General features: G+C 32.7%; 2 protein-coding genes across 2 annotated transcripts; one reads left to right on the forward strand and one right to left on the reverse strand.

The window, feature by feature from the left end:
• The first annotated feature begins 7,974 nt into the window (after positions 1 to 7,974).
• Positions 7,975 to 17,793, forward strand: LOC148299120 (uncharacterized). Its single transcript, XM_088276364.1, has 5 exons — positions 7,975 to 8,221; positions 12,083 to 12,278; positions 13,392 to 13,577; positions 16,013 to 16,195; positions 17,506 to 17,793. The coding sequence occupies exons 2-5, from the start codon at positions 12,104 to 12,106 to the stop codon at positions 17,532 to 17,534; spliced, it is 573 nt and encodes a 190-aa protein (XP_088132490.1). The 5' UTR covers positions 7,975 to 8,221; positions 12,083 to 12,103; the 3' UTR covers positions 17,535 to 17,793.
• Positions 17,794 to 18,827: 1,034 nt separating this feature from the next.
• LOC148299121 (lewis-type alpha-(1,3)-fucosyltransferase-like) lies at positions 18,828 to 20,211 on the reverse strand. The gene has a single exon (XM_088276363.1). It carries the CDS (start codon positions 20,112 to 20,114, stop codon positions 18,909 to 18,911), a length of 1,206 nt encoding a protein of 401 aa, XP_088132489.1. The 5' UTR covers positions 20,115 to 20,211; the 3' UTR covers positions 18,828 to 18,908.
• Between the last annotated feature and the right edge of the window lie 6,675 nt (positions 20,212 to 26,886).

Consider the following 26,886-nt stretch of genomic DNA (forward strand, 5'->3'; position numbering starts at 1 on the left):
ATGTGAGTTGTTGATTAATACCGTTATTTTTCGGTAAAAGATTTTACTTTAAACTCAATTTATGAACCTGATAATGAATAATCGCAGCCTATCGTTGCATTATAGTTTTGGTTCTTAATTTTACATAAGTAAGCTTCTCAATAAAAAATGTCAAAAAACTTTTTTTCTTAATTTTATTCCCCAGATGCCGTTCATATTGTTATTTACATTGAAAACAAACAAAAAGCATTTCTCAAAGTAACCTTTCAAACTAACTACGGCTGTCCAAACTCAAAACACAGTAAGGGACATTTTTTTTGACACACCTTTTTTCGCATTTTTGGACTAAGTAAAATCTACTTAGTCCAAAAATGCAAAAAAAAAGTTTGTCAAAAAAATGTCCCTTACTATGTTTTAAGTTTGGACAGCCGACTAGGGCATTGACAAAGTGCAAGAAATTATTCAAAATTTTATTTTGGTATCTTCGGAAATTTCAGTAAACCTAACGGATGGCCACTGCGTTACTGTCGGTTGTCATACACAGTTATTGAGTGCCGGTAATTTACTATATAATGATTTTAATTGGACGATGGGCGATAATCGATCATATCTCTATTAACGGTATTTTCGTTATAAGGTCACATATATGTGCGAAAACGAGAATCAGTCGTGAAAACGTTGTTAAATATCCATCATTTATCAATTGCTTATCGAAAACTGGGCGAATTTTATTTAGAATATTAAGTAGTTTTTATATACGTAAATGTTTGTCCGCCTCCGTAGTGTAATGGTCAACACGCCCGGCTACCGTTCTGGAGGTCCCGGGCTCGATTCCCAAGGGGGGCCAAATAAATATCAGTGATTTATTCACTGTAATATTTATTCAATATTACCCTGGACTGGTACCTGAAGCGGAGGGCTGATCACCTTTCCTTCATGTGTAAACGATCAAGATAACACTGCATTTATATGAAGCAGTGCCCTATACACCATTGGGGTGCGGATAAGGGTTTTATAAATAAAATAAATGTTAAAAATGATTCTCAAAAAATTCTTGAGTGTAAAATTTAATTAATTTACAACATTTTGAGTGTGTCCAAATACTTGTGCACAAATCTGCATTATCTCCAATTATAGGAGTTATTTATCTTTTTTATTTTTGTTTTTTGCTGTTTTTTTATCAGCCCCGTAAATGCCCACACTTCTTCTTCATCTTTGATGAGATGTCAAAAAATAATATGAAATATAATTAAGTTTTTCAGCACCAGTAAATTACGCCTCTCGTGATTAATCATTAAAAGGGTCAAAGGACGAAGGCTTTTGCAATTTTGCAATATATATACTCATTTTGCATTTAATTCCGGTGACTTTATAAGCTATTTGACAATGTTCTAATGGCGAGTTTGTTGAAATAACGTATCACGATCGGACGATCAACAATTTCTCTTATTCTTGTTAATGTTTCTGCCACGAATGAACACTGCACCCGTTACAGAATTATGCACGTCGCATATTTGTTTTAGAAAATAAACAACTAGAAATGGATCGCTTACGTACAATGGCCTATTCGGTTCATTGTCACATTTATAAATCAGTATTTATTCACTATCTAAAATGTGAATAGTAAATTTAAAAACGAAATTAAATATGTTTTCTCAGAACACCATTTAATCAATATCAAATCATTTTAATGTATGACTGTTTATGATATTTACATTTCTCATAGATTGAATAACAATCCGTTACAATTAATTTAAACACAGTATGTAAATATGTACATACAAATAAATGGCATAATTATAAGTGAAAAATAAAAAGGAACGGTTCTCATCATAAATCAGACAACTGGTTTTTGTAAAATCTTAATAAATTTGTATAATATTCATTTGAAAAGCATGTCGTTACTAGTGATGTGACTAATGGATAACTGTTGCTTTTTCGATTACCCGATTGGGTTGGTATTCGTTACTTTTCCTTAGTTTATGTATACATTCAGTTTAATTTTTTGATGTAAAATTGTCAGGCATATTATAGGATCTTGAATACGTGCACCAAATTCGTGCACTGATTAGCGTAATTAGCTTTGGATGATCGAATTCAAATACCGTATGTTAATAACGTCTTATTTTAAAGGAATTGTTATTTGTTTCTGTTAATTAAGTGAAACTTCTAAGGCGGCGATTTGATAATCGATAATTGAATGAGAATGAAGAATGAAATTCAAAGACGCGTCAGGTTTAGTTACATTTCATCACATCAGAGAAAGGGATAAAGAGAGCGACGTATAAACGATACTCACAAGTAATGTTTATGATTATGTTTGAACAAACCCAACGAATCAACAACAAAATCAGAACTATAATAGGTGCCTTTTTTCTCGATATCTTGAAAATATTGATTCACGAATATATATCTCACATTTCAGATGTCACAAATAATCACATTAATATCAGTACATGTTACCAATTGTAGGACATATCAGTGACAGCGTAAATATCAAATATACCGAATATATTTTATGTTAATTTTGTATTGTTTATTTATTTTTGAGATGCTCTCTCTTTCTGTCTCTCATATTAAATCTCTCTTATTCTTCATTTTTTAAGAAGTTTCACTTCTATCACGTATGTAGTGCTACGCGCACATTTAAAAAAAATTGAATGCACATGTCTACCATGTGCCGTTTTGATCTATAATTCAAGAAAAGGTGTGAAAAATCCAATTAGACGATTGTTACCCTGCGGATAGCGTCGCATCTCTTCTTATTGGCTTTCTATAAAATTTATCCATTGGCACTTATTTACTTTTCGTCTATGTTTCGAACCCCATTCAAGTCGAATTCGTTCGTTTATATTCTCGGCACATACTTCTTACCCTACTCAATCTTCCCCGCCGGCTTCTGTAGCAGTCTATACTGCCGCACTGCGATATCTTCACTCCTTAATGAAGACACGAATTCGTTGCAGACCCAAAATGGGCCCACCATTATAGTCCCCGTGCCTCAGCCATACCCCGTGAAGGTGCCGATTAACAAACCGGTCGCGGTGCACATCATTAAAGAAATCACCCTCCCGGTCGAGAAGAGCGTCCCCTACCCGGTGTACAAGGACGTGCCCTATCCCGTCGAAAGGCGCGTTCCTTATCAGGTAGTGAAACAGGTTAGACAAATCTTATTCCCTTCCGTTTCGGCCGCTTTCCTTGGCGATCGATCTCAATCTAAAATGAACATTCACATTAGTCAGTAAGTACTTATTTTACCAATACCATAATATAAGTTACCATTTCTCAGGCAGCAGTACCTCCAAACCAGCGGAGGCTGAAATGTTTTTTTTTGTTTTATCAAAGGATTTTTCGTTTTAAAAGTGAAAAATTCTGCCATAATATTCATGGATCTGAGAACCAGAACTTGTTTTACCAAGAATTCATAAATATGTGACTTCATTATACGGTGTATTTTTTTTATGGAAACCATCCAACAGTAGAGAATATAACATTTAAAAATAATAATAATGATAATTTGTGTATAATCGGCGAACTGTAAAAATACTGACTGAATAAAAAATATCTCTCAAACAATAATATTTTTTTAAAATACCGGTATTGATTTTCTTAAATTTGCAATGGAGCTAAATGAAATATAGGACCAATATTTGAGATGATTAAGAAAAAGAAATGACTTGAAATATTATAATATATAAACGTCTTATTAATTAATCAATAAAATGACGAATCGAATCACTGCACATTTAATTTTCGACATATTTTTTTCCTTTCGTATAATTTCTAATACTAACTTTTCGTTCACAGGTAGCCGTTCCCGTAATCAAGCCATTCCCGGTCAAAATTCCCTTCATAAAAAACGTGTATCATCAAGCGCCGGATGATTTCCCGATGGACAACGACTCCGAGGAAATGGTGGACTATGATGAATCTCCGGAAGATTGGGGGCAAAGACAAAACTCTCACACGAGAGACGTTTCATATTCTGGTTCCGAAGAAAGGCCGAAGAAAAAAATTCCTCCTAAAGATTTATGGAAAACGGATCGACGAAAAAGAAAACCGTCACAATCGAGGTCCAATTTGAAACATCGTCCTCGTCACACAGACGCGAGACCTAATGACCCGCCGCGGAAAAACTATAAAAATGCTCCTTGGAAAAACCAGAAACGCAACGTCAAACCGAGAAACCCGTCAAATAAGAACCCCAAAAAATTACCGAAACATAAATTAAAACGCAAACCTTTTAAAGATACCCATTCCTTGGAAAGTGATAAATCTCGCCCTGAAAAAGATTTTGATCACGAAGATAAAAGACCTCGTAAAACCGTCAAACATCAATCTTGGGGGAGTGAAAAACCTCCCAAATATACCCAGAACTACGATGTATGGTATAGTGACAGCCCTTACATCGATGGAAGCTACGATTCATCGGATCACGAGGAACCGTACAACTTAGACAGCTTCGAGTCGTGGGACAGTGACAGACCTTCAAAGAACTACGACTATACTCCGTGGGAGACGGACAGACCTCGAAAACACATAAACCAATGGACGTGGGATAGCGAGAGGCCTCATAACATTCGGAATTATGAACCTTGGGAAAATAAGAAGCAGCGTCTGAAACCTCATCACGAGATATGGGATAGCGATCGTCCACATAGAACTTCACAAAAAGAAACATGGGAAGATGACACAACTGGGATGTGGGAAGATTCAAATCGTCTTAAATTTGAGCAACGGCAAAACAATAGACCGACAAGAATGAATGGTCCCAAAAAATTCAAACAAACTCATTCGAGGAATCGTGACAGACGTCATAGAGTGTAAATTGCAAACTACATTTTAAAGAGTGCTCGATTGATATGTTATCGTAATAAACTGTTTCTGTACTGTACATAAAATCATATTGATTATTATTAACAACAGTATCAAACTTAAATTATTTATTTATTGACGCTTTCTCTACTTTCTTATACGTACATGCGAGTATAATAAACTAGTTTAGATTTGTTATTAAATTTGTATCATTTCCTGTGCTTATACATTCCATTTGGGAAGACAATAAAGGAAAAAAATGTTACGTAAGTATAACTAGATTTTATGTTCCTTTTATAAAGTCATTAGATATTCATATTAACATTTAATTAAAGTTTAATTCGTTATATTATTCAATACTAGAATTTGTATTGTCTCGTTCTTGTTACTACTGTTATATAGATGTCTTACCAGAATTTATATTTTTGACACTCTTATTAAATGAATAGAATATTTTATAATCACCTTTCATAAACGTTTGCCTATTCAAAAAAGCACTCAAAAGCTCTTAAAGTCATAAAATATGATACAGCCTGAACGATTATACATCCTGAGTTGATTGTCGTATTTTTTAGATTATGTTATGCAGAGTACAAAGTTATAAAAAAAACGATTATAAAACATCATGTAATAATACATGTGTTACCAAATTATTAAAAATATAATATGCCTAATCTTTGCGTTTTTCAACAGCTCTTTTTTTATTTAGTATTAAGTCCAAATAAACATAAACTATTACTCTTTAAGTTCAAAAAATGCATTTCGATTAATAATTATTTATATTATTAATTTCATTTTATTATTAATTTCATTAATTTCATTTGCACATATTCAAGAGATTGTCTCTTTCAAAAATATTTATTTATAAAATCGAAATAGTTTTAAAAACTATTTCGATTTTATAAATAAATATTTTGGGACGAGACAATCTCTTAAATGTATGCAAATGGGACAAATGGGACCCCTTGATGGGATTATTTTTCTATATTATTTATTTAAGCTTACCTACATTACATGTATGCATTGTACAACTTGCGCATTTATTTCAACACTGCATTTGTAAATCGAAAGCACATTAATAGTTTTGGCAAAATATAATATTAATATAACATTTTATCAGAGTATTTAATGTATTAAAATAAGTTTTATAACTAACTAACAAATAATCATGCCGTTTCCCCCTAAATGCAGGCGAAGAGGATAGATCGCAAAACTACTTGACTTGATTCATTTCTTTCGCATGCAAACTTTCAGGATGTCAAAATAATGTAGACATTTCTAAAAATTATGCATGATAGATATAAAGTTATATAAATATATATATATATATATATATATATATATATATATATATATATATATATATATATATATATATATATATATATATATATATATATACATTATACTTTTCAGTAAACCTTTATAGAATTATTTTATAGAATTGCTATAGTAATTTACTTATACAATAGTTGCTTTATTTATACAATTTTAATTTAAATAAATAAAATGTAAGTGAAAATTACCAAAACAGATCTTTTCTTCTTCATATAACTATTTTCCGCACCCAATGGTACAAAAGGCACTGTTATCTTGATTGTGAAATACACGAAGGGAAGGTGATCAGCCTTGTGATTCAGGTATCAGTTTATGCTAATATAAAAAAAATGGAGTGAAAAATCACTCATATTTATTTTGACCACTATACTATAAATATCTTAAACTAAAATATAGTTTATGATATTTAGAAGTGTAAACGTCGCATTCAAGATAATAAGGTAAATCTGAGCCTTAAAAAAGGTATATACTTATAAAGGTATATATATATATAATATATATATATATATATATATATATATATATATATATATATATATATATATATATATATATATATATATATATATATATATATATATATATATATATATATATATATATATATATATATATATATATATATATATATATATATATATATATATATATATATATATATATATATATATATATAAACACAGAATTTTGAAGGGACAGGTTGCCTCTTAATCAATGCCCATCAAGGAATTAAATGTTTGCTTTTATAAAAAAGTTGAATAAATAAATATGAAGTTTTATAAATATATAATAATAGAATTGTCGACTTCTCATGAAATTGGACCTACATACATAATTTAAAGTAAGGATCTAATATGATGTGTACTTATAGGTTTCGCAAGTTGAGTTGGTAAATAGCGGCTAAGTTGACGTAAATTTACGATTGTTTGGGAATATCTAAACAAATATATTAGTATTCACTTCACACATTGGATAACCGAGTAAAATAGGATTTAGCGTGAAAATGAAAATAAAATCACCTCCTAGTAAGTGATGATGTTGTTATTCCAGATTATGTTAACCCGTTTATCGGTAAAAGACACTGGCGTAGCGTGATTTTACATTTAATATTCTATAATTATAACTTTTCTAAATAAAGTCAAATCATTGGTTATGTAAACTCTGTGTATAATTTATTAATTGAATTACTTATATTCACAAATCCCGTCAAAATTTTACCTAGTAACGTAAATTGTATGCAAAAATTATCAGTTATGGTCCTCACCCTTTGAATTGTTGTTTGTTTCTCCCTCTTCTTCAACTTGCTGACAATCGCAACAAGTCCAGCGTTGACACATATCCCGTTCTCGTATGTGAATTATGGTTAATAATGTTTGTTCGTAATCTATTTAGATGTTAGTTTTTTTTTTAAGTTTTCCACAACTTTAAACTTTCTTAATACACATAAATGGCCTTACGAAACGAACTGGGTACCTACTATTTTTATATATTTGAGATGAAAACAAATATTCACAATAAAAACAATAACAATATTAATTTTTTTGTAAAAAAACTGTTAAGTTTGTGTTTTATTTTATAACAATATATGAAATAGATGCAAAATACATAAATGAGATCATGAAAAAAAACTAATTCTCATCGATCATCGAAGGTTTCATTATAATTACGGTAGTGACTTATTTATAATTATTAAATTCATATCGAATATATTAACATATTTATATGAATAAATGATTATTGGTGTAATATAGATTTATTAAAGTCATTATTTATCATTAGCGAACGACACTGAATAATTTAAAAAAATATTCTCGGCCTTCTTTGTCAAGTTGGATTTAATTTATTTATGTATCGATTACTATGCTGGCTTGGCGGGGTCGCCTTGGCATTATGTGCTGGCACTCTGGTTTACCTCAAGGTGTGTGCTCCAGTCACAGCTCACTGTGACCTTTGACCCTTCCCACCAGGCTGCAGAGTGTCACTTCCTCGGCTGCTAATCCTGACGCCTGATGCCTGACGCCTGACGCCTGACAGTATCCTCGCGGACTAGCTCCAGTGTTGACGTGTTCTCGTGGCGTCCTTTTCAGAGGTAACGTTTAATTTTACTCAACCCCTGATTTTCTGCTAACGAACGTTGTAGATGTACCGTAATATGTAATCAAAGTCTTTTTTTTACGATAATGTATTTTGAACATTTATTTTTCAAAAACACTAATACTTGATACGTAGGTCGCTCTTAAAGTTTCGAGAAAGTTCTCGAAAAAGTAGAAATAAACAAAACTGAAAAATATATATTCCATTTAATAAGAATTTTTATTTAATGCCAAATGACCAAAACAAGTGTAAATTTGTTTTCGAAACGCTTCAAAAATAACTTTTGTTGGGTCAAAGAATAAATACATTAAGTACATTGTTTTCCGATTTATAAGTTTTCTTTTATAAATTTTATTTTATAAGTTTTATTTTATAAGTTTTCCGATTGTAGTACCAAATTTCAATTGTAGTCACCACCAAGATGCAGCACCAGCACCAGACGTGGAGCTCATTTGAGTCATCTGAAGTCTTTGTAGCTTTTAAATAACTGTTTCTCTGTTACAGTACAATTTTGTGAATTTTACAAATTTAATGATTTATGCCTGCACAATTTTTTTTTATCTATTCTATTAAAATATACAGAAGCCCAGAAAAACTTATATTAAATAGTAAAAAACTAGTTTGAATAAATTGAAAATGAAACGGTAGAAAACAAAAATAAGTTGTTTTTATTGATATCTCAACACATATGAAGAGTATGTAATTCTGAGTATTTACATTGCTATGGACCTGTCGTAGGGTGGTTTTAAGTGATCATGTATTACATTTACTATTATACCCATGATTTACGATCACTCTTCTCAAATTTCGCAAGTTATAAGTGTATTTATACTTCAATTAAAAACATCTTGCGCGTTACAATAATATGACATATCATGCCTATTGAAAGCTGTGGGTAAATCTTACAATATGTTACGTACCAATTTAGCTGTATATTTTCGGGATTCATCACAGTTAATTTATAGACCTTCTCTCCAATCATAATTGAAGCCGCCTATTACACGAAATATTATATGAAATGGAAATGTGGCATTTTTTACTCGATTTAAAATTTGTCAAGTTATTTGCACAAAATAAGTTAAGTTTTTTTTTTAAAATCATATCGACCCCAGTTATATTTTATGAAAATGGTATTTCCGAACTATGTAGTAGCATTAATACAATCAACGGCTGTAGTATACAAAAAATAATAATGAGGTCAACCGCATATCATTTATTTAAAAATGATTTAACGTTTAATTTCATATGTTTCATTACCTCACTATCAAAATCGAGACTAAAATAAGAATGAAAAACGGGTTTTATATTTGGCAAGCAAAAATTTTAATACAAATATTTATAACTCTGTCATGTTATGAATTTATTTAAAAAGCTATTTCTATGAAGGTTAAGTTTAAAAGTGTATACTAAGTTAAAGCCCCGTTAAATTTTGCTTACCCTCTGTTTGAGAAAAATCAATACGCATTTTTTTGCAAAACTTTCCAATACATATCGATTGACGATTTCAAAATTCAAAAATCAAAACGTCTTCGTATTTTTCTAAGAAACGGTAGTCTATATATTGAGTAAGGTTAGAAATAGATACAGAAGAAGACTGGACTCCTCACAGAATCAACATGATATTACTTGTTCATGAATTATATTTACCGTATATCAAAAATCGATTCAGTTGGCTTGGCCATGTACTCAATCTTGCCTATTTTACAAGGCATCAGGTTCGCGCCATCCAGGACGACCACTGCTGACAATTCGTCGGCAGTTCTCGTCAGTCTTCGGGACGCGAATCTGACTTGGGAGGATGCAAAGGAGCTGGCAGCCGACAGAAAAGCCTGGAGACAGTTTGTGGACTCCATATGCTCCACCTAGGAAGCGGATATGGTTTTAAAAAATTAAAATATATTAAAGCAATGCGATCAGGCCTGAAGTAAAATATATTCGGTGGGATAAATTTATCCACACTTTACTTATCCATGCAGATAAAGAATTGGTTAAATTATAAATACTCGTAAATATAAATAATAAAACGTTTTTGCTGTACTTAAAACATAAATGAATATGCATAGATGGTAATTTTTTTAAATAACAATTTCACTTTCCGTGAAATTTAAACAATATACGTAGATAACATTACCTTGATAGAAAATTGGTTTTCAATCTATGAGGCTTGAATCGCGCGGTGATTCAATTATTTTAAACATTATGAAGAGAATTGGTACTTTCTATTTTTTTGCGGTTCAGTAGAAATATAAATAATAGCATGTATCTAATGATATTAACTAAAGATGTAAACCTAATAACAGTGTTCAGCATAGAGAACAATATTTTTTCATTGTAAATTAGAAATTATTTGAAAGCGTAAGCTGAGCAACAAATAAACTCATCAAATACCGGAAAATATGATAACATACCTAGATATTATTCTTTAAAAAACGTTATTGATTTTAACAGTTGTGGGTACATAAGATACAGATAAGGTATTAAGGATATGTTCCTACATATCCACATGAGGTGCCAGAAGAAATCTATGCTCTGCTTATATTCCGATGATAGATATTGTTTTCATAAGTTAGAGACATCAACATCATCGATGTTGGCAAATTAGAACTTAGTCTATGTAAGTTTTATTCAATAAGTGTATTCATGTTCCAGTGAAAGATTTTAATTTTTTGTGTGTACCCAGTAACGCATTGCTGTGGCTCAGTCTAGTTAAATACAAAATAAATAAAATAGAACGAACGCATTAATGCTTGTACAGCAGTGAAAATATAATATTAAAAATCAAGAAGAAAATAATCGGATACATTGAAAATGATGACAGTAATTGTCAAGAAGTACTTACGTTGTCCGCAATTTGTAAAAATTATGTAATTTTTTTTTTACAAATATTGCGTATGTTGCTGTACGTTCGAAAGATGGCGCTGCCATTGCAATAATTAAAAAGCTGTGTAAAAAAAAATATTTTAGCTGTCATACGTCTTCGCATGAAAAGTTGTGTCAAAAATTCATCAAAAAGTTTTAAGATTGAAAAATGAAACTAACGAACATTAATATTTTTATTTGAATATATTTGAAACCAATCAGTAATGCAATACTTAAAAACATTAATACGAATGATAAATAAAAGGGTTAATTTGTGTTTTTATGTTTTAATGTAAAGTACAGATATTTTATATTAGAGATATTTAAAAAAATATTATTGAGTTTAAGAGGTAAAATAAGACATGACACAAAGAGACGAGGCCCGAAATGAATACATTTTTATAGTTTTGAAACACTTCAACTGAGATGATCCATTTGAAATTGTCTTGTTTGTATTTTATGAGGATTCTTAGTACAAATGAAAAGAAGCCAATGCTGGTTATATAGCGTTTTAAATAGTTTAAATAATGCGACGGACATTAATTTTTATTTGTACGAGGACATCATGTGCATCAGATACCTACATAGTAATGTATAATTTTGTGAAGAAAAATTATGAGACTTTCCTAAATTCTGGTCTGCTCTATCGATATATTTTTAACCCTAATCCACTCCTGATGGTGCATAGGGGACTTCATCACATAAACGCATTGTTATCTTGATCGTAAACATATGTAGGAAAGGTGATCAGCCTTCCGCTTCTGGTACCAGTCCCGGGTAATATTGAATAAATATTAGAGTGAAAAAAAATCACTTATCTGACCCCTACTGGGATTCGAACCTGAGACCTCCAGTACGGTAACCGAGCGTCCTGACCATTACACTATGGAGGCGGATAAAAAAAATTATAATTATCCAATATAAAAATCATTTCTGTAGAATTTTTCCTCGAACGTTGTTTTTACTGTATGGATGTTTTGTTAATGTTTCCCACTAGTGAGTACCAGTACGTTCCAGTATGAGGTACCTGTTGGTGGTGAGTGTAGCGCTGGTGCTACAAGCTCTGCCTGCCCCGGCGCTGCAGTGCGGAGAGGTGCTGTGCCCGGGCATCGCGCACACGTGCTCCCTCAAGTACGTCATCGCCACCAAGACGAGGAAGAAGGTCACCACCGTCAGCTGCTTCGACCACAATCGTGAGATATTGTCATTTGGATTTATCGCTCCGTTTTTGTCATATCCAATGTCGTATGTTGTGTTTATCGATTATAGCCAAAAATGAAATATTGAAAAATGGTTCGTATTACCGAATGGTTTTCAATGCAGTTATATTTTCGAATTGTATCGGGTTGTGGTCCCGTGTTTATGAATTTTTTGTTTTTATGAATTTTAATCGAATCGTAAAAAAAATTATGGAAATCACAAAAGCAAAAATATAAAAATTATAAAAATTGAAAATTACAATTTTACAATAATCCAGACATAGACGGGTTTTTACGAGAAAATACATGCCTCATATTTCAAAAATACTCACAGTACAAATAAGCAAGTGTCCAAGTACGTAAACTGGTAAGAGTATAGGTATGCGATCCAGAGTGCCCAACCCATTACGGTTTTTCTTCTTTTAATGCATACTGTTCGTCATTTACATGCTTTGCCACATAGCAATAATATTCTTTGGCTTGAGCTCCTTCACTCACTTCATTTGTATCCCACCAAATATTATCCTCTCCTAGATTCACATAAATATAAAGGTAAGATGATCAGTCAATGATCGAATTAATACTGCTAATTAGATTACATAAATGCACTGGTCTATGCACCATCTGGTTACCCATAAAATCCCCTCAAAGAAAGACTGTTGACCCCTCACAGAAAGATGTATATTTATATCAGCACGTATCGTTTTAAGTTTTATCAATTTTACTTCAATTCCATCTTTGAATAGATCAATTCGACCGTAGACTTTGTCTCGTGATTTTACCCTGGATACATTTGTTAGGGCGTTTGTGCACAACACGGAATTTTACCGTCCGGCATTTTAGTTAGCGTGATAAAACGATGATTGGCTTGGATTGGCTTGTGCTTTTGTCCATTTTTCTTCGGATCGGTGCTCTTGATCGGTGCATGAATACGTTGCGCGAAAACTTGATCACGCTAAACTACGATAATTTATTTTTCTAAACCAGACTGCCGGACGGCAAAATTCAGTGTAGTGCACAAGCGCTCTTATCACGCCTTCCTGAAAATAATGAAATTATAAATAATGAAAGCTGAGAAACTAAGTTCATGGGAAATTTTGGTTTTAGGTCGGCAAGTTTCTCAAGAGTCGTACGACACACCCCTGAGTGAGAAGGAGTTCCCCATCCCAGTGGTGGAGTGTGGCGGGCACAGGTGCAAGCCGGGGGCCTACAACTGTACCACCATCTCCACACCCCTTATCAAGAAAGTGCCTCCGATCGAGACTACGCACCTGGTCTGCAGGGATGATTTAGGTAACTTCTACCTTGTATCTATACAAACCTATGCGTTTTTTTTCAATATGCCGGCTGCTAAATCATAATTTATAGTATTTTAGTTATCTTTTGACAATCTGTATATATTTTAACTAAATATTGTTAAAAGCTAAAAGCTTAAAACCCGCTGCTAATCCATTACAAAAACGAGACATATTTTATGAGAAATTATCGTCCGAGACGTTGAAATTTAAAAGATTATGTCTATAACATATCGCTCACTCCTTTCAAGAACGTCATAAATCAAAATTCGTCAATTTTCAGTTGTGCATATTTTCGGAATTCCCAGAAAATGTACTATATCCCAGCAAAAGCGACATATTTTTAACTTAATATTTACCCGCAACAGTTCAGAATATGTTGTTTTTGCATTTTGAAGAAAATGTTTTGTTAATTTTTTTTTTTAAATAAAATAAATATTTTTCAAATGGAGAAAAAACCTTCAGGTTTCATCTCAAAAGATCTGTTGCACAGTAAAAAGTTTAATAAGTGGCTTGGTATTTATTTTTAATACATTGCATTATATTTTTAAACTTAAAAATCGTTCTCCCGAAAAATCAAGTTTTTTTATTTATGACGTTCTTGAAAGGAGTGAGCGATATATTACCTACACAACTAAAAACGCTAGCACAGGTAGTCGTTTAGAGAGTAGATACAATGGCCTATTTCAATTTTAATAGGGTTATATTTTCACACTAAAAAAATAAAGTCATAAACTATGTTTTTTATGATTCTTTAGGTTCCAATTTCAAAAATACGACCTTATAGTTATATACAATTTAAACTATAACAAATAATAACTTCACAATGTTGCAATATTTTGGATTCTTGATAAACATGTTTTGAATATCAAGATCAAACCACTTTTGGGATCAAATCATTTTTCTGAGAACCGATTCGGTACAACTCAAAAAGAGTTTTGACAAAACATTGTGTTTATTATGAAGATTATCCTTATGATCAAATCGAAGTAAGATTCTTAATCAAAATAGTAGTAAAATAGATCATGATTCGAAGAATTGTGAATTTATATTTTTGACAACTACACTTGTGAGTAGGCAATAGTCATCGATAATTTAATTACGTGATTTAAGTTTATTGTAAGTAAGTATTTAATTTTGATTGTTTAATATCTTACTTATAGTATACAATGCTATTTGTTTTATTTTTTCCTCAGGGTTATTATGTTATATGTACGTGGTGTCCTCTGTAGGAACTATAATCAGGGCGATGATAGTCTCTTTAATGACGGCTGCTACTTCGGTATGTAACATATACCACTGCATAACAACTCTACAAAAAGAAATCAGCTTCTAAACGATTTACAAAATCGAAGAAAATAGGTGTACATAAATATCATAATACTTCTTGGTTAACGATTTACTTAAATTAAAACACATTTAAGTATTACTATTTTTTAAATATTATTTTATTTTTTTTTATATCCACTTACTGTCCATTTTTACAAACATATGTGTTTGTACAAAATAAAAGATAGTAATATATTATACTACAGTTTTATCATTCTGTTTTATGGAAACATAACTTCCAATGATTGCACGTTCTACCTCAATAATCTACATAGAATCAGCTAACATAACAAATTGAAATATCTAACACCTCTACAAAGGTGAAAATAAGTTAAAGGTTTAGAATAGTTCAAGGGTTGATGTCAGTTTAGTTTGGGTTAAATAAAGTTTTGACAATTTTTTCAGGTTTTTAAAGTTTTTTTTATAATGCTTAAATATTCATTAAAAAATATATAAATAATTATTATATGTTTTTTTACGTACTATTTATTACCATGCAAAAACTGTTTTTTTTCGTTTTACATGAATTTAAGTGTTTTCAAATCATTATACACATATCGCTCACTCCTTTCAAGAACGTAATAAATCAAAAAACTTGATTTTTCGGGAAAACGTTTTTTAAGTTTGAAAATATAACAGAATGCATTAAAAATAAATATCAAGCCACTTATTGAACTTTTAAATGTGCAACAGATCTTTTTAGGTAAAACCTGAAGGTTTTTTCTCCATTTGAAAAAGATTTAGTTTATTTAAAAAAATAATTAAATATTTAGTATATTTAAAAAAATAAAAAACCTTTTCTCAAAATGCAAAACCAACATTTTCTGCCCTGTAGCGGGTAATTTACCCGCTACAGGGCAGAGAATGTATTTAATTAAGTTAAAAATATGCCGCTTTTGCTGGGATATAGTACATTTTCTGGGCATTCCGAAAACATGCACAACTGAAAATTGACGATTTTTGATTTATGACGTTCTTGAAAGGAGTGAGCGATATATCGGATTTTACCTCATCAAGACTGCTATAAATGTCACAAAAGAGTTGAAGAAGATTTGAGTTGATTTTTTATAAATATTTTGATTACTGAAACACTCCTTGTGTCAGGTTTCATCCTAGAGCAGCGCAACATAGTCCGGCCGCTGACGGTGAAGGAGGCCACGGGTGAGACTCCCCCTACGTGCGAGGGGTACACGTGTCCCAAGGGCTCCAGGAGCTGCTCGTACGACACCATCATCCAACTAGATCCGTACTCCAAGAACACGCATGTGGTGTGCTACGACATTAAAAGTGAGTCACCAATTGCGATAGAAAAAAAAATCTCAACTTAGGTGACGAAGAATATGGAATTTTAAGTATTTAAAGAGCTTTTTTTGTCGGCCTCCATGGTGTTATAGTTAGCCTGTTTAGCTACCGACCTGGATGTCTCGTGTTTGATTCCCAGGGGGGGGGGTTAAAAATATATTAGTGATTTTACATTAAAATATTTATTCAATATTACCCAGGACTGGTTCCTGAAGCGTAGAAGCGATCACATTGCCTTCATGTAAGTAACAACATAACACTGCGTTAATACGATGCGGTGCCCTATGCACCATTGGATGTGGATAAGGGTTTGAAGAGGAAGAAGATAGGGCTTAACGATATGTCAAAGGTTTCATACACATATACCTAATATTAACCATTCTATCCATGATTGACAATTGCACTACTGAATTTTCGAAAGTTATATTTTTGCTTCTATTGACACCTGCTTTTACGTGTTACTTCTGGAAACCATCTATGGTTGAGTTAGGTAAGTTTTTTTTTTATTTAACAGAGACCTTTATAAAATGGGTGTAAGATTCTTCTCGAATTATTTTACATACATTTCCGTCCATCTGCTCTAAAATATAATTGAAAAGTATTATTTAACTTTTATATTACCCAATTGTTTCTAAATATGTATTATTATTGACCAGTTATGAATCGCACATTTATGAAATGCAGTTCTTGCAAGAAAAGTTTTATATAAATGTACATACATGCGAACTGGATTTCCAAAAGAGAATATGGAATCGTTAAGAGAGATCATATAAAATCGTTCATAATCAAATCGATCTCACAGTAATATCATGTATTTATCTACGGTCTGCTCGTATGTTTTTGGAATAATTTTTCTTATGTGTAATTACAGACGTATTTCTGTATAATATGTATGTACACAACACAATATTTTCGTACTAATTACTGAGTGAATCAAGCTTTTTATGTTTTTTTTTTAACTGAATTTTATTTTAAATCTAACTGTTCAATAATAATACTAATATGTTTTTTGCAGAGACTTTGTGGCACATTTTATGAAAGTAAAAAAATAAAATTAAAACTTTGTTATTAATCGCTTTCATTTTTTGGTACTTTTCTCCAACCGGTTTCGACAAGAACCTTGTCATCTTCAAGGATGGACATGCATATTATGTCAAAGTGATTACTTAAACACAGTTTTTGATAGGTCATGAGACCTGTAAATATCTAGATTTCCATAATCATTTTCATCTGTGATGAGATATTAATAAAATAAAATAATGATGTTATTAATTTGTTTCTTGGTTTATTTTCAGATAAAATAACATCGGATATGAAACTTTGAGTAACGTGTGCCGTGAAAAAAATACTAGTCTTTTATAGGATCACATCATTACTATCATTATTTTAATTATATTGTAGTGATTTATTGTATGTTAGTATCAGTAAGTAGGTAAAAATAATTTAACATTAAAAAAAGAATACGACATACTTATTTTTTATTTTATATAATTTTTCATAATACATAATGTAAAATGAAAGATAGTAAATTATTGTAAAAAATATGTACAACTTGAAATGAATAAATTTTTGATTGCATATGAGTTTTTGGCGTTTATTTTTAATAAAATGAGGGATACCTAATACGCGAAAGAAGACATGAACACAGAGCGCTTAATATTAATCTAGGCACGTCGGCGTCGCAACGCACTATCGTGATAATTTTTTTTATTTTATTTTATTTTATTCAGAAATGAAATGCCATAAAATACTTAAAAAATAAACAAATACTTTTTAATATTATTCCTCCTATAAAAGCTTGTTAAATGTTTAAAAGTGAGGGGAATTATTAATAATACATATGTAAGTTATTTAAAATTATGTGAAAACATGAAAATATATTAAAAATATATATATTTAAAATCTCTTTAACTATGAAGACTTAACCAACGAATGATGTAGGTATATAGTATTTATGAAATTGTATGATTTCGTTATATTGGGCAAACTTAACACGCCATAACTGGTTTTTTATTAATATTACTTAATTTTACTTCTTTCAATATTAAAATTTTATGACGTGTCTCCAAAAAATATTTATTATTAAAATAATTTAACATAACGTATTTTGTGTAAAGACAATTTTTTAATATTTATTTAACTTGACTTGAATCTAATGGCTCATAGAGTACCGGGTCAAAGTGAGCCCCTGATCCTTCATCGGGTTATAAAAATTGAAATTATTGGATGTTTCGAAAGGGTTGTAGGTTAAAACCTACACATCTTTAAACGTGCTCTTCCTCAATATATCAGCAACTTAACTCGTTAATTTCGTTGACTTATTCCCATGGGATCATATATTTTACAAAATGCTTGTAAACCTTTGCGAGAGAAATAATTGATGTAAATATATTTTTTAATGCAGTTACTCAAATAGAACACGACTATTTAAATTAAAAAAGTATTTTTACAACAATCAAACAGCGCTTATTTACTATTCACCACAAAGTATGTTAAACGTTAAAACTTTTATCTACAATGAAGTTGGCTGGGGTAGATAAACCCTCAGGATAATAAACCTTACCGCCTTTGATTGAACACAATGCATATTTTATGGTATTTATGGATTTATTTAAAGTGAAGTGTCTATGATTTAATCCGATGATCCATGTACATCTCATAACTGATACTTACGAATTGATTAAAAAAATGAATAATATTAGTTCGGAAAATATTCTTGGCATAGAGGGTTTCCAGCAGATCCACCGAACCATTCCACTAAGTTTTCGTATGATTTTGGTTCCAGTTTCTCATTGTGCAACATTTTACATATTGTGCAAAACGGATTGATGGCGCTACCAAAATTAAATTTATATTCTTTTTTCCACCAAAAGTACTCGGAGTACTTTACCGGGTTGGCCATGAGAAACTTCATCCTTTCGGCAAGATCTGAAGGGGACATCTGACCGGCGTCTAGGTAGGAGTATGGCGGAGCTATCGTCTTCATATCCGCTCCGTTGAACACTACGGGAATTACGTCATTCGTGTATGCATTGTACAACTTTTCGGTTATATAGTCAACACAGTTGGAATTCTCGAACGAGAGGTAAAAATAATAACCTCGCTTTACAATATCCAAGCAATTCGTCTTATTATTAGTGGGACATTTTAATTTGCCGCACTTCCCGTAGATATCCACATCGATATTATATTTCTGCAGACTCTTAGCCAATTGTAACCTTTTATTCATAGTTTTACATCGGGAAACGAACCAAGCTACCGTTTTGTTCTTTTTAGCGATAGTGTCTAATAACTCTTTGGAAATGTCGGGTTTCTTCGGAGGTTTCTTCCAAGGAGGATGCCAAGCCGGCGCCACCGTCTTTCCTTTCATGTCGGAAACGGTAAAGTACGGAAAATGTACATCAGAATCCAGACGGTAGGTCACAGAAACGTTGAATTTCCCGTTATGCCATTTGGACGCTGGAAATATTTGGGGGCTTTCGAGAGAATAGTAAACGTACAGTTGCTTAGGGGACCGCGACGCGGGGTAATCCGCTTCGGATTTGGGGTAAAACTGGGGTCCGTGAAACACGATCGCGTCAAAATCTTCCAACAGCTCCGAACTTCTATCGTCGGTCACGGAGCATTCGGTCCATTCGCATTTGTGGGTTATAAAAGGTTCTCTACCGAAACCGAACCGATAGTCCTTCCATCGAAAGAAAGAATTCCACAACAATATTTTTTTCAGTTTCGTTTCTCTGCGGCGTGGCTCCGAACTTCTTACATATGAGAATAAAACAGATACAAGTAACAATCCACACACCGTCATAAAAAGTAGCGTTCGTTTATTACATAAATATATTTTCTTTCCGATATTCATAATCCACGGACGCGCACGTGTGTAAAAACAATGTTTTAAATACATAATTAAAACTCATTAATATAGCTTGTCGTTTTTCACTTATTAAAAAAAAGTAAATATACAGTCCGATAAGCGGATCGCAGTTACTAGTGGCTGTGTCGCTTGTCGTATTTCCCCGCTAACTGCCGTATTTATTACTATATATTCTTCAACTTAAGTAGGACTCGGACTGCTTACTCCATTTAAGTACACACTTACGCACCCACCTTACAAAATATTCATTATAATTTACAAGTATCAAATAAATATATGTAGGTACTATGACAATAACAAATAAGTGCTTCACATGACTTTTTGAAAACTGAGTTTTTTTTTTAAATTTACTTACACCAATAAAGTGTTTTTTTAAATTGAAATCATGAAGTCGATATTCTCCCATTCTGTCTTTATGAACCCGCATCCACCCTCTAGTGTACGAAGGCCCCTATCGATGTGCGCTACTCGCGCTCTTCCGGATAATATTAGCTTTATTCAGTGTTACTAAAAACGTAAAAAACAAAACTTTGCAAACATGTCCGTAGATGTAAACTTAAGTTATATACTATAACTAAATACGCTTTGAAAAATTTAGATTAGATAAACCGATTTGTCAATATTTTAAACCTAAAAATAAAATAGAGTCGTGGAAACAATTAATTTAATAAATGCCTTTTTCAAAATATCATATAATTTTATACGGTATTGTTCAAGCTTAACGTGCACTACTATTGAGCCTATATTTAAGGATTGAGAAAATAAAGTTACTGAAAAATACATATTTCGTTAACACAAAATCTTTTTTTTAAATATGGAATGGCGTTGCACATGTAAAACAATGCATTTGCCAATGTCAAGTTACTTGAATTCTTAATTATAAAATATGATATGATAAAAATTATAAAGATAAACTATAAATTTATTTTATTTAATTTTAGAAAAACAATCAACAGTCTGTACAAATTTGGGTTCCTGCTCGCCAGGATGAGATGGATATCTGTAGGGAGGGGAATAAGCGGGGCCAGAGATTTAAAGAAATTTGGCATTTGGTCATTTATTGGGCAAACAAAGAATATATGGTTAAGGTTTTCCTCTTCGCAACGACACTCGCAAATGGGGGAGTCAAAGACACCAATCCTCGCAAGGTGCTCTCTCGTACAGCAATGACCCATCCTCATTCGACAAATGGTGGATGTATCTTTCTTGTTCATCGAAATTTTCCTAAACCAAAGACGGGACGGGACAGTAGACTGAATGAGAGAGTAATGTTTACCCTTTGAAATTTTGGAGGAGTTCCATTTGAGGGACCAGCTGGAAGACATATCAATATTTGGAATTGTCAAAAGGTCATCAGATGGGTAGTTAGAGAAATTCGTACTTCCATTTAAAACGGCTTCCTTAGCTAGAGAGTCGGCTTTTTCATTTCCCGGAATGCCATGGTGGCTTGGAATCCAGGCGAGAGAAACCTGAACGTTTTTTTCTTTGAGTAAATATAATTTCTCACGGATTTGGAATATTAAATTGGATTGGGCTTGTTTGAAGGGATTGCTGCTAATTTTTTGAAGAGAGCTTAGAGAGTCGGATAAAATGAGGCACCTTTCAAACTTTTTGGTCATAATGTAGGAAAGAGTTTCTCTTAAAGCCAAGCATTCCGCAGTAAAAACTGACGAAGGTTGAGGAAGTTGGAATTGGGCACAGTAACCATCATCGAGACTGTAAAAAGAAGCTCCTGAATAGCCAGATATTTCCAATTTGGATCCGTCTGTGAAGAATAAAGACCAGTCTTTCCATTTTGATTCAATTATGGAGTTGAAAAGGGAAATCGGACTAGGGGATTTAGTCCCTACTCCAATGTGGGTTATAATATTTGGGGAAAAAATATGATGAGAGTAAGGGAAGTTATAAAGGGAGGGGGTGGGAGATCGGAATATTTCTGGGATAAATTTTGACAGTTTTTCAAAACTTTTTGCGAGTGCTGGATAAGGCCTATTATGTAACACACGGTTAGATGTTACAGAGTTTAGTAATTTCTTAGATGCCAAAAGAGATGGGTGATTTTCAAAAGCTAAACATTTTATCATGTATCTGTCAGATAGATATTGTCTTCTAATGTCTAGAGGAGGTTCCATAGCTTCTAATTGGAGGGCATTTGTGGGGGAAGACTTCATCGCACCCAGGATGATTCTTAAGCATTTGTATTGAATAACAGACAGTTTATTCAATAAGTATATTGGGAGGGGGTCAATTATGATACTGCCATAGTCTAATTGGCTTCTAACAAAAGCGTTGTAAAATAGTTTTAGAGTAAGAGGATGAGAGCCCCACCAAACTCCTGCTAGAGCTCGGAGAGGGTTAATTTTTCTTTCACATTTTGTGATTACAGAATTTATGTGAGGGGCCCATGACAATTTCCTGTCAAAAATAATTCCTAAAAATTTAGCCTGATTACTTATAGGAATGGAGATATTGTCAAATTTTATAGAGTTAAATGGGATTTTATGTTTTTTCGAGAACAATACTATTTGGCTTTTTGAAGGAGATAGTTGAAGGCAATTAGAAGTGAACCAAGTATTGAGAGAAGTCAAGGCTGATTCAAGTTTATTAATAGCAGTTTTCATATCTTTATGTGAAATATATATTACAATGTCATCCGCATACTGCAAGATTTTGCATTTTCCCGAGACTGTTGATTCCAGATCGAAAGTATAGATATTATATAGTAAAGGACTAAGTACAGATCCTTGAGGGAGGCCCTTCCAGATTTTTCTTTCTATTTTTTTATACATCCCATTTACAATAATAGTTCTTTCTTTTAATATATTTAGAATCACCTGAACAATCTTAAAAGGAAAGTTTAACGAGCATAGTTTAACTTTGAGGACATTAAGGTCCACATTATCATAAGCTCCACAAATATCGATAAAAGCTGCAGCGGTGCATTCATTTTGAGAAAACGCTACTCGAATATCTGTTGAGAAAATAGAGAGATTATCGGTGGTTGATTTGTTTTTACGGAAACCAAATTGTGAAGCAGACAGTGAGGAATTGCTCTCCACAAACCAGTCTACTCTATTTTTTATCATATGTTCAAAAAGCTTTAGCATACACGAAGATAACGCTATGGGGCGGTATGAATCTCCCTTCATTGGGTCTTTATCAGGTTTTAGAATAGGGATTATCCGCTGAATTTTCCAATCAGCTGGAATTATTCCAGTTTCAAATATTTTATTTAGTATATTAATATATTTAAGTAAAATTTGTTGTGGAAATTTTTGAATCAATGAGTATGGGATCATGTCTAAGCCGGGGGATGAGATTTTAACATATTCTAGGGGAAGTAATAACTCCTCGATCTGGAAAGGTGAGTCAAACCAAGATTCTTGATTGAGAATGACTGAAGAGTGGGATGGGAGTTCTTGGATTGTTGGAACATGAGAAGGTGCCAATTTGTCAACGAAATCGTAGATCCAAGCTGAATCATCGGAAACTTTTTTGAGTGACGAAGAAGATGGGGACCTAAATTTTCTTATGGCTGTCCAAACATCAGTCAATGGGGTTTGAGGTGAGAGAGCGCAACAGAAAGATTTCCATCCTATTCGTTTTTTCTGTTTTAATCTTTTTTTTGTCTCAGCTTGAACTCTTTTAAACTCCAAAAAATTTAATTCACTCATATCATTTTTATATTTGGACATACAATTTTTTCTATTTTTAACAGCTAGACTGCACTCGGAATCCCACCAAGGGCATGGCGACGGATTCCTCCGAGTCTTTGGATTTATTTTAGGGGTGGTAGAATTAACTGCGGACATAATTGTGTCTATAAATTTAGAATACTCCAGTGGGATATCGAAGTCGCTCGCAGGATGAGATTTGGAATTATTTTTTCCCAAAATACTAACAAAGTTAGTCCAGTCAGTTTTTTTAAAATTATAAATGGTGTTTTGAGTTCTAGGGGTGATGCGAGACTTAAGAGGTATGTGAATAGTGATTGGGAAATGGTCACTCGAATGAGGGTCGTCTAAGATACTCCAGGTTACCCTAGATGCTAAATCGTTAGAGCATAATGAGATATCAACAGCGCTCTGTCTATGAGATGGAGAACTTAATCTGGTAGGAGAGCCGTCGTTAAGTATACATATATCGTTATCATCAATGAAACTTAAGATGTTCCTACCTGAGCGGTCTGTATAAGCACTCCCCCAGCTGAGAGAATGTGCGTTGAAATCACCTAGTATGAAAAATGATTTGGGCAACAATTTTACTATATTATTCCAGCCAGACAGATCAAAAGGGATGTTAGGGGGAATATATACTGAAATATAGGATACATTGTTTATAGAGGCTGCAACAATTTGGAAAGATGAGGAGTTTGGGACTAGGATGTGGGAATAGTGAAGATGGTTTTTAATAAGAAGGGCTGCTCCTCCTCTACCATCAGGTCGGTCATCACGCAGGCAAATATAACCTGGGATAACAAAGTTGTATCCTGGCTTGAACCAGGTTTCTGATAAAGCAGCTATGTCAATTTTGTATTCCTTTAGAAGGGAACATAAATCTATTTTATTCGAAATAGCACTACGGCAATTCCACTGTAAGATAGATAATTTTGACTCCATCTCGTTAAGATGAGAGTCTTGTGTAATAAGGGTGATTATGTTATTAGAGGAGATTGGAATTTTGTGAGGCATTGTGATTTTGGAGAGTTGAATTGGAAGTGGTTTTGGCAGCGTTGTACGGTTTTTGGGGGGAGTTTTCGAAAATTGAGGTAATAAGTATGATTAATTGAGAAAGTACGTGTGATAAATTATCCGGTGTTGTAACACTGGCCTCTTTATTGCCAGACTGAAGAGCACAACCATCGGGAGAATTTGTATACGGTAAAAAGGAAATGGACTTTAATTTATCAAGAGTTGATTTGCTAATGTTAGGAAGAAACAATGACCTCGGAGCGGATTCTTTATAAACCGTCTTGTTATACGACAAAGGTTGTGAATGAGAAGATTGTTGGATATTACGGGATTGTGAGGAAGTGGTAGACTTTGTAATATCTGCGTATGATTTTCCCTTGCTAAATGTGGACTTGGCAGCCTCGTTATATGAAATATTTTGTTCAGTCATGCTCCTCTTTATTAAATTTTGCCTCAAATATTCAGGACATATTCTATTGGTAGCTAAATGATTACCTGAACAATTTACGCATGTAGCATTCTGAATTTCAACTTCGCAAGTCTCACCCATATGCTCCAATCCACACTTGAAACATCTAGGTTTGGACCTGCAAATTGTCTTGGCGTGTCCATAACGACAGCATGCGAAACAAAGAATTGTAGGATAGATGTATAGCTCAACGTCTATTACCGAATAGAATGAAAATATCTTTTTAGGGAGAATCTGCCCTTGAAAAGTAAGAATAACAGTTTGGGTGGGTACCCACGAGAATTTTTGGTCTACAGGCGAAGTGACTTTTCTCGACAGTCTTCGAGATTTTGTAATCATACCACATTCATTTGGAACCTCGATATTTTTTACAATCTCTTCATGGGTCCACTCTAAAGGGATACCCCTGACCAGGCCCATGCGAGAGACCATATGGTACGGGATAAATACTTTATAGTCATATGTTTCCAAAGCATTATCATCAATAAAACTATTTGCCGCTGAGTATGTCAAAAATTGTACAGAAATCCGGTTTCGGCCGATAGATTTTATTCCTGCACGAGGAACAATACCAGGAATATTTAGGGATTGCAAAAGTTTGCCAAAATCGATGATATTCAAAGAGAAAGAAGAATTGGGGACAACGTTTTTTTGGACAAAAACGCAGAAAGGTCCACTGTCTCTTTCTGTGTATTTGTTTTTGATATATTCTGACTGTAAGGAAGAAGGATCATTAGATGTTGAAGGGGATAAGGTTTTCGGAGTTGCATTATGAATATCTTTGGCAGAAACAGTTTTAGAAATTTTTCTGATTTTGTTGGGGAGGATTGGAGACGTGGGTAATGAAGAGTTGGAAGAAGATGTAGATGGGATGTCGGGAGGCTCCTTACGACGTGTTTTAATTCTTTCCATACTTATTCAGAAATAATCCAATGAGTGTATAGAAAGAATATATATATATATATATATATATATATATATAAACGAAAAATATTATATGCAACTAAAAAATATTATTGTTGCAATTTACTATTACAACTAGGAAAATAATAAAGTACGAAATTTAAGAATTAAAATAATAAAATAACGATAGATTTGGCTTATCTGAGAAGTAATCCTTAATCAGCAACCATTTAAACTATAAACAACTTATGTAATATCGAAAAAAACTCAAAATATGACAAAATTATTGGAGCTATGTAATATATGAACTGACAAACACAACTGTCAAAACTCAAGTCAACACAAAATCTTAGTTGTGCAGCAAAATGCATTGGTGCAATCGAACGTAGTGATCGTTCCTAGTAATATATTCGAGAGTGAATAAGTCATTACATATTCACTCTCGAGAACCATTTATAACGTACAGCGTATAGTATCTCATGATCTGTATTGTTATATTAAAACAAAAGTTCTACTTTTCCATTATGGCCTAATGTTTTGCAAAGCATGTCGTGCGTACGCATGGAATACATACGATAAAAGGTTTCAATTTTTTTTTTCATCATCATGTTCCCTATATTACCAGGTGCAGGAAACCCTCCTGTCTCAACACGTGACTGATCCATTTAGCCCGTCTCCTAGATAGTTGCGAGTAGGTGCCTTTTTTTTCGATTAATCGTAGTACCTCGTCGTTCGAGAT

Source organism: Brachycentrus maculatus, unplaced genomic scaffold (assembly GCF_059751285.1).
Source record: "Brachycentrus maculatus isolate JH-2025_06_01 unplaced genomic scaffold, ASM5975128v1 h1tg001325l, whole genome shotgun sequence".
In the NCBI taxonomy this organism is placed as follows: Eukaryota; Metazoa; Arthropoda; class Insecta; order Trichoptera; family Brachycentridae; genus Brachycentrus; species Brachycentrus maculatus.